We start from the raw sequence: 14,218 nt of genomic DNA, 5'->3' as shown, positions 1-14,218 counted from the left end.
TCCTCTCACACAAGGCGTTCACAGTATAATGTAGTAGAGAATGACACGGGGAGAGGGACCTGTAGTAACCCACGGCAAATCTGCGGTAACAAAAAAAAATGAGCACATTTACTGCAGGTGCAAGAGAAAAACATTTTACCACCCAGTGGGAGTGGTAAAAAGCCTTGCTCCCATGGTAAAAAAAAATGTAATTATCACGGGTCCAGCATCTCTTTCTGTCTTCCTCCTTCCTTCCTCCCTCCCCCTCCCCACCGCGTCTCTCTACCTTCTGGATCCGCAAGGAGGATCCCCCACAGGCCTGCTCCAGAGCCTTGCCTTCCCTCCTTTGCTGGCTCCTGCCTTCTGATGTAACTTCCTGTTTTGTGAGTTGTTTCTAAATATAGCACTCGGAATCAGGTTGTTGGGGGTTTTTTGTGGTTTCCAACTACTACCAAGCTAAGATCAGTTAGACATTTTTCTCTCACATTTCACTGTCAAATGGTTACTATTTGGAACTCTTTGCCTTTATCTTTGCAGTGCTGTCAACATTATTTGATTTTTAGGAAAAACCTGTCTTTTTTCACAGAAATGGTCTTAGGTTCTCAGATTCTGATTAAGTGGATTATGGGCTAGATTCTATATATAACACCTGAAAAATCCATCCTGAAAAAAAAATACACCTAGGCATATTCTCTAAAGTACGCCTAAATATTATAAAATAGGCTTAAATTTCTGCACAGTATATAGAATTATAACGAGCACCTCTCCATGAGACCAAATGTGGTCGCGTCCATTTAGGCCATGTTTTACTTGGAGTAAATCCTGATGCCTAAATTAGGTACAGAGCGGGTAATAATGCGCATAGATTTTAGAAACACCCATGCCCCACCCATGGCCACACCCCCTCTTCAACTATTCAACTTAGAATTTACACGTACCACTTTACAGAATACATGTAGCGAGTTGTGCACATAAATCTTAATGCCAATTAGTGCTGATAATTGCTTGTCGATATCCAATTGACAGCACTGATTAGCTAGTTAACCAATTAAGGTACGTGCATTGTTATAGAATACGCTTTGATTTCCGTGCAGAATTTAAGACACCATATATAGAATTTCCTGGGTATATATGTTTTCATATTGATTGAATTTTATGTAGTATTTTGTTTGTTTTTTTTGTATTATAATTCCCAGACATATTTCTAGCTATGATCTGCCCTGAACTAAGTAGGTAGTGGTAGAATACAAGACATGACGTAACATAACATAACAGCCCAGAGTGCTTTTTATAGAATAGTGCCATGCGCAGATTTTTCCCAATGCCTATTTTTTGCCGCCATTTACTGAATTTAGCCCAATATGTGGTAAGGTGAAATTTTGTAATTAGGGCAGTGTGTTGTGTTGCTCATGGAGAAAATTGGAGTCTTTGTCGGCTGTGATAGATCTTTTGGTTGGTATCACAGCCAACAAAGATTCTCTTAGAGCAAATAAGGGTGTTAACAGTATCTGACTTTTGGGTAATTTGATTCTGGAACTCAAGAACATGCGTATATATAAGGGTTTTTTTTTAATGTAATATTAGCAACCCTTATATCTTTTAAATGCTGATACGAAAGAACTGTGTATGAATGAGTTTGTGTAACAGTGCTTCTCATGATTTTTACTGGAGGAGGAGGGGGAAGGCAGTTGTAAGGACTTGTCATGTCCTGAATATCTTCCTAAAAAAACAAAAAAAGGAGTGAGGAAATAAAAATTGAGGAAGCCAAAACTGAATGATGTAAATGATGCAAGCGTACAATCAAAGGACTTGACACGGCCTTGTTTCGGCAGGCATGCCTTCATCAGGAGCCCTTGACATACACAGTATACTAAATGTAGCGGTCAGAAAAGTGACAAATGCAACTCGCTGCCAGTTTGTCTGTGCCATCCTTTGTGACCACCACATTTAGAGGCCCTTTTACAAAGCGGCGGTAAACCCAACGCGGGCTTACCGCTCACTAAAAGGGAAGTACCGCTGGGCTACCACAGCAGCCCAGCAGAAGCTCCCTCTCCCAGTTCTGGTGCTGCAAAAATACTTCAATTTTTGTAGCGCTGGTGTGTACCCAGCAGTAATCGGGCAGAGCTGCGCGCTGCCTGGTTAGTGCTGGGTTAGCATGGGAGCCCTTACCGCTACCTCAATGGATGCTCCCCCCAAAATGGTCACATGGCAAGTGGTTCACTTGCTGCATGGCCATTTCTTTAAGAAAAGGGAAACCTGTCTTTTACCTGGTGCAGTAAAAGGGGGCCTTGGCGTGTGACAAAAACACACGCCGATGCCAGCATAGGCCCCCTTTTGCTGCAGCTTCGTAAAACGACCCCTTAGTGTACTGTTGGATGTCAAGAGCTCCTGATGAAGGCACGCCTGCCAACACACAGCAATGCCGAGTCCTATGATTGTACGCTTTTACATCATTCAGTTTTGGCTTCCTCAATTTTTGTTTCCTCGCTCCTTTTTGTTGGTTTTTACATGTTCATGAGGACTGTCAAGTGGAGGAGTGGCCTAGTGGTTAGAGCACCAGGCTGGAAATCCACAGGTGGCCAGTTCAAATCCCACTGCTGCTCCTTGTGATCCTGGGCAAGTCACTTAACCCTCCATTGCCTCAGGTACAAACTTAGATTGTGAGCCCTCCTGGGACAGAGAAATATCCACCATACCTGAATGTAACTCACCTTGAGCTACTACTGAAAAGGGTGTGAGCAAAATCTAAATAAGGACTGGAGTTTCTCCTTCTTTTGTTTTGTTTCTGAATATCTTCCTTTCATTTATTTCAGTTTTCATTTTTATTTAAATGTTTCTTAGTTTTATTAATTTATCACCTTACATATATATTGCATGCAAGGTAGAGGCACCTTTGTAAAACTGGCCATCGGTGCCAAACTGCCTGGATACAGCTCGAAGGCTTATGCTGGAATATGAAGTGTCAAAGCCAAGAAGTAGGGTGGACCAAGAAATCTCGACAGCCAAAGGTTGATTGAAGTGACTTTATTGGCACCAAATATGTATGTGTTGGGTTGGGTCACATACATATTTGGTGCCAATAAAGTCACTTCAATCAACCTTTGGCTGTCGAGATTTCTTTGTCCACCCCTACTTCTTGGCTTTGACTGTTGGTGCACATGTGGGGGTTTCTTTACCCTGACCCATTGGTTGCTGCTCTGACGGAATATGAAGTGTAGCAGCTAGTAACAAAGAACACAAAATGATTAAAATGATTCTATTCGGGTGAAAATAAAGGCTATTTCTGATCCTTGGGAACAGATCTGAAATGATCAGGCACTGCCTTTTTTGCTGAGACCTTGGTAATGGAAAACTAACAGCAGGGGCCAGAAGATAAAGCAGCCCTCATCTTCATCCCTATCACCACCCACTCCTTCCATTCAGAGCAGGGGAGGTGCTATCATTTAAGATTTTTTTTTCATTTGAAGTATACACTGTGCTGCAGCTGTGGTATAACATTCAAGATCCATTTCCTCTGTGCGGACGCAGCTGTTTAAGCTGCTCTGAGGCACGTGTCATGACTCCAAGATTATGATAATCAGCTGTAAACATTTATCTTGCTTTATACTTCAAAAAGTACAAACTGTTATGTATTCTGAGTCATGGCTTTGCAAGGGTCGTTTAAGAATGACAGGAAAGATTGCAATTGAGAAGAAAATGTATTGAACTGAGAGAAACGTTGCTGTTGCCATGTTTGGATATACGGGTGATATTTCTAAGCGTGCTCAAAAGCCAAGGTTCACAGCACCAGTCCTTCAGGGTCACAGATGACTTTCAGCCTTGTTCTCAGACTGAATGTGTACATTCTTTGTGGATATCCTGAAACAAGGCCTGTTTGTGGCCCTTGCTGTGAACCCCTGCTGTAAAGAATAAAACAAGTGAAAAACATTCATTTGCTTTCTTTGTGATTTCATTTCTTCACAACTTCATGCATCTGTACTTTGATTTTAAGAAATTTTAAGTTTTGCTCTTAATCACTAAAGATAGGAGAGATTATATCCTATGAGCAAAAAGAATTTCACAGGACTTGCCAATTAAAACCATCTTATATTGCATATTTAAGTAACTGTATCATGAGCAAAACTGAGAAACACTAGTGTTTCATAAACTGCAGTCCAAGATCCCCCCCCCCCTCCCCAGGAGAAGGGTATAATGAGAGGAAGTGTCTGTTCCCTACCCTACTTCATCCCATATTTATTTATTTATTTATTTATTTATTGCATTTGTATCCCACATTTTCCCACCTTTTTGCAGGCTCAATGTGGCTTACAATACATCATGAATAGTGTAAATATATTATTAAATAGACATTTAGTGTTACAGGAGAATCTTGGGTAACATGATAATGATAAAACATGATAGTAATATAACAAATAGATATTAGAAGACAGTTCTGAATATATGTGGAGGAGTGGTGTATGTTCACATTTGTTGATCTTTGTGGTATGCCTTATTAAAGAGATGGGTCTTCAGTAGTTTGCGGAAGTTGGTTAGTTTGTAAATCGTTTTTAAGTTGCGTGGCAGTGCGTTCCATAACTGTGTGCTCAAGTAGGTAAAGTATCTGATAGGTAAAATATCTGATAGAAAGGCAGGTTTATGCTAATGTTAGAATTTGAAGAGCTTTCAGTTACATGGTGGAAGTGAAAATGTGGACATTCTCACCCACTACGGAATTTGTAAGCCACATTGAGCCTGCAAAGAGGTAGAAAAATGTGGGATATAAATGCAGAAAATAAATAAATAAATAAATAAAATTACCACACCTTAAAAAGGAAAAATAGAAAGATTGACAGTGTTCTATTTCTATTCTGATCTGTTGGGAATACTTATCTTTCCTGTCATTATTGGAGTTCCTTTCTTTTCTAAACAAATTTTAAATTGTGCACCGCTCTGCCTCGGCAGCTACAGCGGTCTAGAAAATGTTATTAATAATAATAACCCCCCTGTTTACTAAGCCACACAGCCATGCCAACACACAGCAACTGCTAGTGCGGCTTAGAAAACAGGAGTTAATGAGTAAATACCATTAAATATTTTTCAGCTCAAGTATCAGTAAAACATCTTGGAAATAATTGGAAACATCTAATCTAGACATCATTTCTATATTCAGCGGCAATATACATGTACAGCAGGTAGCTCCACTGAATATGCAAGAATAAATTATTTCCCCTCATATTAGAAGCCATGTTCATGATTTGCACATGTACACTTATTCTGAATAAACCTTAAATAGAAATGAAACAAAACATAGAAAAGAAAATAAGATACCTTTTTTATTGGACTAACAATACATTTTTTGATTAGCTGTCGAAGGTAGCCCTTCTTCTTCAATCATAAATAAGAAAAAAACCTTTGAACCCCCAATTTTAGAAAGCTGGGACTTAAGACATGTAATCTGCACTGCAAGTATTTGAAAGATATTAATATACAAACAAATTTTTTCCAGAGACATGAAAACGGTAGAAATAGAGAACAATAAATGAGGTTGCAGGGCGGTAGACGTAAGAATAATGTCAGGGAATACTTTTTAATAGCGAGGGTAGTGAATGCCTAGAAGTGGTGGAGACAAAAACAGTGAGAGAATTTAAACATGTGTGGGATAAACACAACGGATTCCTCAATAGAAAGAGGATGGAAGTATAACATGGCTCTTGAGGTGTTATGTTGTGCAAGTGTAGTTGAGAACAAAAGTCAATGCCAGACAGACTTGTGCATTTGCTGGTGCCAATGCTGTTCTCTCTTCAAGCACTGAAAGAACAGGGTAACAAAAGGAGTAGAATCAGTTTGCCAAGGCACTGGTTAGATGGCAGAGGGTTAGAGATAATACAAGATTGTCAGATTGTATTTTAAATTTCTACTTTTTTTCCATCACATCAAGTGAGACAAAAGGGCATTGCTTGAACAAATCGATCTAGCCTCTTTTATTCCAGCAGTAGTAGCCTTCAGGCAGGTTTATTGTTCCCTGTTAGCAGGAAGGTCATAATTCTGTAGCCCATCTGCTAGTAAATCACCTGCTTTGAAATCATTAACTGAGAGGAGTAGCCTAGTGGTTAGTGCAGTGGACTGTGATTCTGGGGAACTGAGTTTAATTCACACTACAGCTCCTTGTGACTCTGGGCAAGTCACTTAACCCTCCATTGCCGCTGGTACAAAATAAGTACCTGAATATATGTAAACTACTTTGAATGTAGTTGCAAAAACCTCAGAAAGGCAGTATATCCAAGTTCCCTTTCCCTCTCCCAAAGAACACATTTTGGAGTTAATTATACAAAGATTTCTCTGAGTGCAAAACCTGTTTTTACAAGCAGAAAAGAGCTTTTATCAAAATTTTGCAGCCACAAACGCACGTAGAAAGAAAGCTTGTGCAAAGATTGTGCTTACTTTTACGCTATCTGCATTTTGGTATCCTCAGAGGGGTGATTTAAGCAGCACAGAGTCATAATGTATGCACATGTTTCTTAAAATGCACACCTACACGCATGAGGAGAATTCTTGTTCTTACCTTCAATTTTTGAAAGGACTGTATAAAAGTGCAAGGCTGACCCTCTGCTCTGTTTGTCTTATGAATAAAAGCAGGGTTTTACTGCAGCTTAAAATGTTGTCGTAGAATAAGGTTCGTTTGTACACACACATTAGGGAATCGTAGAGAGGAAGAGAATCGTAGAGAGGAAGAGTTATTATATGTCCATTACAAGCTTTGGTTTCGTTGTGTTGCAGGCTACAGGCATTTAAGTTGGGTCGGTAGGGTATGCCTTTTTGAACAGCTTAGTTTTTAATGATTTCCTGAAGTTTAGGTGATTATAAGTTGTTTTCACGGCTTTTGGTAATGCGTTCCATAGTTGTGTGCTTATTTAGGAAAAGCTGGATGCATAGCTTGATTTGTATTTGAGTCCTTTGCAGCTTGGGTAGTGGAGAGTTAGGTATGTTTGTGTTGATCCTGTTGTATTTCTGGTCGATAGGTCTATGAGGTCTGTCATGTATCCCGGGCATGCTAAGGCCATTTTTTAGTGCTGCTCTGTAAAAGGGCCCCTTAGCAAACAGAAAAGTCCAACATTAGGGAGCACTAAGTCCATTTGCTAGTGCAGCTTAGTAAAAGGGCCCCTAAATTTGTTGAACTCAATGAATAATATTTGCCTGTAAAGTTTTTAAATACAGTTCTGTAGTAAGTAGATAAAGAGGGGCATAATCGAACGGGACCGGCCGCCTAAAAGGGCGGCCAACTTCAAGACCGTCCCGACCGTATTATCGAAACAAGATGGCCGGCCATCTTTTGTTTTGATAATACGGTCGAAGCCAGCCAAATCTCAACATTTGAGCCGGCTTTAGAGATGACCGGCATTGGTTTTCGGCGATAATGGAAACTAATGGCAGCCATCGCAAACCCGGCCAAATCCAAGGCATTTGGTCATGGGAGGAGCCAGCATTTGTAGTGCACTGGTCCCCCTCACAAGCCAGGACACCAACCGGGCACCCTAGGGGGCACTGCAGTGGACTTCAAAAATTGCTCCCAGGTTCATACCTCCCTTACCTTGTGTGCTGAGCCCCCCAAATCCCCCCACCAAAACCCACTCCCCACAACTGTACACCACTACCATAGCCCTTAGGGATGAAGGGGTACCTACATGTGGGTACAGTGGGTTTGGGGGGGGTTGGAGGGCTCACATTTACCACCACAAGTGTAACAGCTGGGGGGGCCTGGGTCTACCTGCCTGAAGTGCACTGCACCCACTAAAACCTGCTCCAGGGACCTACATACTGCTGTCAAGGCTAGCAAATAAATTATTTTTAATTTTTTTGGGGGGTGGGGTGGGAGGGGGTTGGTGACCACTGGGGGAGTAAGGGGAGGTGATCCCCGATTCCCTTCGGTGGTCATCTGGTCAGTTGGGGAACTTTTTGGAGGTTTGGTCCTAAAAATAAATGGACCAAGTGAAGCCGGCCAAGTGCTCGTCAGAGCCGGCCTTCTTTTTTCCATTATCGGCTGAAGCCGGCCATCTTGTAATCACGCCCCCATCCCATCTTCCGTACCCTGCCGAAATGCCCCCTTTAATTTTGGCCGGCCCTGCAACGGAAAGCAGTTGAAGCCAGCCAAAATCGGCTTTCGATTATAACGATTTGGCCGGCTTTAGGAGAAGGTTGGCCATCTCCCGATTTGTGTTGGAAGATGGCCGGCCTTCTCCTTTGAAAATAAGCAGGAAAGTGCACCAGATTGAAGGATGCTGTTATCTGCTATTATTTTCTCAGTTTTATGATACTGGAGTTAGGGATATTAATAGAGAAGACAAAAATAGCTAGGCTCAGTGCTAATAATAATTATTATTTCAGCTTGCTTGGCACCTTACTGTAAATGTACAATACAAAGAAAACTGCACAGAAATTAACTAGAAAATGCTTTTATTTTGCAGAATTCCCTTCATGTTGTCACATGTCACGAGAAGGTGGTGATTGTCAACCGAGACCACACAGAGTCCTTGGGAATGATGGTGGCAGGTGGAATATCCAACAGAGAATGGGATCTTCCCATTTACATCATGAGTGTCGAATCTGAGGGAGTCATAAGCAAAGATGGGAGACTAAAAGCAGGTGAAACAAACAACAAATGGGAGACTGTTAAACAGAACTTATCCTGATTGTTTCTTTGCTCATATTTCTAATGTGTGAACCTCCCACAAGGACAAGATGAAACCTAGGGAAGTGTGGAGCTCCTTTACATGTATGAATTACAAAGAATTTTGTAAAATTTAAAAAAAAAACCTCACCATGATCCTCCTCCCCTTCCTTTTGCATGATCCTTCCCCTTTCTCTTACACCATGATCCTCACCCTTCCCCCACCCTGTGTGATTCTTTCAGTTGCCCTCTTCCCAAATGATCCTAGTTGTCCTACTACTCCCGTACTCAAAAGATTCTTCATTCTCCCTCACACACATACCCATATACACTTGAGCCTACTTCTGTTTTCTCCCCATGATCCCCAGATTCTATATAATGCGCCTAGCGTTTCACGCCAAAATCCAAGCATATTCTGTAACAACATATGTAACTTAATTGGCTTAACAAGGCAATCAGCGTTAACAGCACTTAATAAGCAATAATGGGCACTAATTGGCAATAAAAATTTACACGTATAACTTGCTATGCATAATCTGTAATGTATTGCTTCTAAATTCTAATGCGTGCAGCCAGAAAGGGGCGTGGTTATGGGCATTTTGTAGGCATTCCAAAATTTATGTGGACTGTTATAGAATATGGCCTAGAGCGCCTAAATCTACACGCCACAATTTACACCACGTTTCCATTGGTGTAAATGGATGTATGTAGTTTCAGGCACTGTGATATCAAAAGCCATATTCTATATACAGCGCCTAAAACTAGACGCCACTTACAGAGTACGCTTAGGCGGAAATGTTTACCTCACTGATTTTTCAGGTGCCATATATAGAATCTGGCCCCATGTGTCTTTCTTTCCTATTCCCAGTGTGATTTTCTCTCCCTCCTTCCCACAGGAGAAGATTAGGAAAACTGTAACGGAATTCAAACATGCGAGGGATAAACATAAAGGAATCCTGTTCTGAGGGAATGGATCCTCAGAAGCTTAGCTGAGATTGGGTGGCAGAGCCGGTGGTGGGAGGTGGGGCTGGTGGTTGGGAGGCGGGGATAGTGCTGGGCAGACTTATACGGTCTGTGCCCTGAAAATGACAGATACAAATCAAGGTAAGGTATACACAAAAAGTGGCACATATGAGTTTATCTTGTTGGGCAGACTAGATGGACCGTGCAGGTCTTTTTCTACCGTCATCTACTATGTTACTATCCAGCTTATTTTCGAAAGAGAAAGACGCCCATATTTTGACCCAAATCAGGAGATGGGCGTCCGTTTCCTGTGGGCGCCCAAATCAGTATAATTAAAACCTGATTTTTGGCATCCTCAACTGCAGTCCGTCACGGAGATGAACAAAGATCACAGGGGGGTGTCGGAGGCATGGTGAAAGTGGGACTGGGGTGTGGTTATCGGCCGAGGAGAGATGGGCGTCTTTAGCTGATAATCGAAACAAGAAGGGCGTTTTTGACGAGAACTTGGTCCGCTTTATTTGGACCCTTTTTTTTCAGGTCCAAGTCCCAAAAAAGTGTCCCAACTGTCCTGATGACCACTGGAGGGAATCAGGGATGACCTCCCCTGACTCCCCCAGTGGTCACTAACCCCCTCCCACCAAAAAAAAAACACTTTACAAACTTTTTTTCACAGCCTGTATGCCAGCCTCAAATGCCGTACCCACCTCCATGACAGCAGAATGTGTTCTATCCTCTGACAGCCTTTCCCTGGTTCTGATGTGGGTCTCGGGTGAGTGTGACACCTTTCTGTTAAGGGCACTGCAGAGTCACATGAGCAATGCATTGTGGTGGGTGTAGGGTATTGGGCTCCGTGATTCCACTAGCTTGTGTTAAATGCTCACGATGTTGGTAGTTGGTAGGCTGTATTCCCATGGTGCTTTTCCCTCTGCTTACTGGGTCAGAGTGTGCCCTGTTTTGTTTCCGGTAGTCCATGAGGTAGTGGCCATTTGTGTAAGACACTTTTAGATCCCTTTCATGTGTTAGCCATGTTACAGCATTTAGTTCTTACCTTGAATGTTGCTGAAAGAGGGCATTGTACACCATTCTGCCAGCTCTGACCTACTGCTAATCTCAATACCAGCGAGACTGGTTGCCAGTGGGACACAACCTCTGATCTGCAGTTAACTGTGAGTAAAGGTGCTTATTCAAATAAAGGACGTTTTCAGCGAGATTAGTCTTCAGGTGTCAACTGCTGTGCCAAGGTTATACACCAGCAACAAGTCCTGTCCCTGGAGCACTTTTAGTGGGTACTGCAGTGCACTTCAGGCAGGCAGACCCAGGCCCACCCCCCCCCCCCCCCCACCTGTAACACTTGTGGTGGTAAATGGGAGGCCTCTAAAACCCACTGTACCCACATGTAGTTGCCCCCTTCACCCCTAAGAGCTATGGTAGTGTTGAACATTTGTCCCTCCCATGACCAAATGGCTTGGATTGGGAAGTTTCTGAGCTGGGCGTTTTTAGTTTCCATTATCGCAAAAAAAAAACAAAAAATGCCCATCTCAGAAGGAACCAAATCCATGGCATTTGGTCCGTCCAAACCGTATTTTCAAAACAAAAGATGGACGCCCATCTTTTTCGATAATACGGTCTGTCCTTCACATACCCGTTTTCGGACATAGACACCCATGGAGATTGGCGTTTGCGTTCGATTATGCCCCTCCACGTTACCTGCATGTGCCTCCTTCCTCAGCTTCGGTGGGACTTACAAGTACTAGCATCACATATGGCAGTGGTTCCCAAACCTGGTCCTGGAGGCACCCCAGCCAGTCAGATTTTCAGGATATCCACAATGAATAGTCATGAGAGAGTTTTGCTCACAGTGGAGGCAATGCATGCAAATCAATCTCATGAATATTCAGTCTGGATATCCTGAAAACCTGACTGGCTGGTGTGCCTCCAGGACCAGGTTTGGGAGCCACTGCCATATGACAAAAGAATGAAGTAAAAGTATAGAGCAGTCCCACTAAAAATAAAACTTGAATGACTTTCACACTTTGAAATAGGCATAGAAGAGGGTAATCTGCATGGAACAGTAGTTACAATCCTAAAAAGAAAATGAGGAAAATGTACACAGAGTGGCAGGCACAACCGTAGCCCTCAGTCTGGGCAGACTGAATAGGCCATGCTGGCCTTTTATCTGCCATAATTTACTACTATTATTATATTTGGACTTCTAATTTAAGATGTCGTTAGAGGTGTCAGGTAAGAGGCAATGCTCTCCTGCTGGGGAAAAAGGAAGAAGAGGACTCGGTATGGAGAGTATCATGAAACCTGAAGCACTTGTGTCTGTGATTTTTTTTATTTTTTTAAATTTTGCTGAAAGGTGCTGCATATCTCAAGGAAGTCACATGAATTCCCTTGAGATGCCTAGACAGACTGACGCTAGGGATGGCCCTATATTTGGGACTGACTATCAGACTGCTATTTTGAAGATAATACTAAAACTATAAAGCAACTGATTGTATTTTAAGGCATGGAGATCACACTCGTGCAATTTCATGTCATGAAGAGTGTCATATTTTCCCTCAGTTCGTATTGCAGCAAAAAGAGGTTCAAACAAGGTAATGTGTCACATCTCATAATAATTAGTTTCGATTTTTGACCATATGCACCAACCAATAGATTTCAAAATGCACAATGACGTCACATAAGAACATAAGTATAGCCATACTGGGTCAGATCAATGGTCCATCTAGCCCATTATTCTGTTTCCAGCAGTGGCCAGTTCAGGTCACAAGTACCTGATAGAATCCAACAGAAAAGCAGTGGCTTTCCCCATGTCTATCTCAGTAGCAGACTATGGACTTTTCCTCCAGGAACTTGTCCAAACCTTTTTAAAACTCAGGAACACTAACCTCTGATACCACATCCTGTGGGAACGGGTTCCAGAGCTTAACTATTTGTTGAGTGAAAAAAATATGTCCTCTTGTTCGTTTTAAAAGTAGTACCTTTAAATAACTCACTGTGATCTATACATTTAGAGCTAGATTCTATATATGGCGCCTGAAAATTCTGTGTGGAAAAAAAATACGCCTAGGTGTATTCTCTAAAGAACACCTACATTTTACAGAATAGGCTTAAATTTCTGCATGGTATATAAAATACGCCGAGCGCGTCTCCAGTGACCAAATTTAGTCGCAGCGTAAATCCCAACACCTAAATTGGGTACAGACCCCCAGATTCTAGAAACACCCACATCCTGCCAATGGTCACACCCCCTGTTCAACGGTGCGACTTAAAATTTAAGCATACCACGTTACAGAATATGCTTAGCAAGTTGTGCACATAAACCTTGATTAATGTCAATTAGTGCTGATAACTACTTGTTAATAGCCAATTGACAGAGCTGATTGTCTAGTTAACCAATTAAGTTATACACATTGTTATAGAAAACACTTCGATTTCCACTTGGAAATTAAGGTGCGATATATAGAATCCTGGGGTTTTGTTCCAAATCACATGACTATATTGTGAAAAATATGGAGAAAAAGACCTCAAAAAGCCTGTGGTGCTCATACAAATTCAAAAAAATAGCCTCCAATTTGTGTTACATTTTTTGCATATTTATAAAATCAAACATTGATCAATGGCAATTTAAATGGAGAACAGTACACATCTTATTTACATTGCCATTGAACGGTGTTTGATTTTATAAATATACAAAAAAATTAACAAAAATGTTTGAAAAGTGTTTGAATAAAGAAAGTTGTTTGGAGGTATTTGGCCAATGATGAGTTCAAGACCTAGTGGATGCTATTTCTTTTAAATTTGTATGAGCTTTTTGAGGTCTTTTCCTCTATATTTTTGATAATATAATCATAGGATTTGCTACATTACATGTATAGATCCACTGTGACTTATTTGAAGGTATTCCTTAATTGTTCTATGGGAAGTTCTTTGCATTTTGAAGTGACGTTTTAAAAGTAGTACTGTGTAACTTCCTTGAGTGTCCCCTGGTCTTTGTACTTTTTAAAGGAATACAAAATTGATTTACGTTTACCCATTCTACACCACTAAGTATTTTGTAGATCTCTATCATATCCCCCCTCAGCTGACTCTTTCCCAAGCTGAAGAGTCCTAACCTCTTAAGCCTTTCCTCATATGAGAGGACTTCCATCACCTTAATCATTTTGGTTGCCCTTCTTTGAACCTTTTCTAATTCTGCTATATCTTTTTTAAAGATATGGCGTCCAGAATTGCACACCATACTCAAGGTGTGGTTGTAGCATGGAGTGATACAGAGGCATTATAATATTCTTTGTCTTATTTTCTATCCCTTTCCTAATATTCCTAGCATCATTCTGTTTGTATTTTTGGACACCGCCACACACTGGGCAAAACATTTCAGTGTGATGTTTATGATAACACAACAGGCCTTGATCTTCCTGAGATTAAAACTAGCCTGAAGTGACCTGTTTCTCATTGGAAGTATTATAAGGGAATTCTAGGCGTTAAGCACATAGGAGTCTTTTTACTAAACTGTGTGAAAAAGGGCCCTACGGTAGTAGCGAGGGCTGTTTCTCCTGAGTGACAGGGCCCCTTTTTACCACAGCAGGTAAAATGCCCCAAAAAATGGCAAAGCGATACGACAAC

The 14,218-nt window shown here is 41.5% G+C and overlaps 1 protein-coding gene across 2 annotated transcripts in view; it reads left to right on the top strand.

The window, feature by feature from the left end:
* LNX1 (ligand of numb-protein X 1) overlaps nucleotides 1–14,218 on the top strand; it is a 254,678-nt gene that overhangs the window by 215,273 nt on the left and 25,187 nt on the right. For both annotated transcript variants that reach the window (XM_030191389.1, XM_030191388.1), the window contains one exon: nucleotides 8,421–8,598. In XM_030191389.1, the coding sequence (XP_030047249.1) occupies nucleotides 8,421–8,598 (178 nt within the window). The remainder of the gene's footprint in view (nucleotides 1–8,420; nucleotides 8,599–14,218) is intronic.

This window comes from Microcaecilia unicolor, chromosome 2, assembly GCF_901765095.1.
Source record: "Microcaecilia unicolor chromosome 2, aMicUni1.1, whole genome shotgun sequence".
NCBI classification, from domain to species: Eukaryota; Metazoa; Chordata; class Amphibia; order Gymnophiona; family Siphonopidae; genus Microcaecilia; species Microcaecilia unicolor.
Note: the sequence above shows the minus strand (reverse complement) of the source record. Positions and strands in the feature narration are given on the sequence as shown.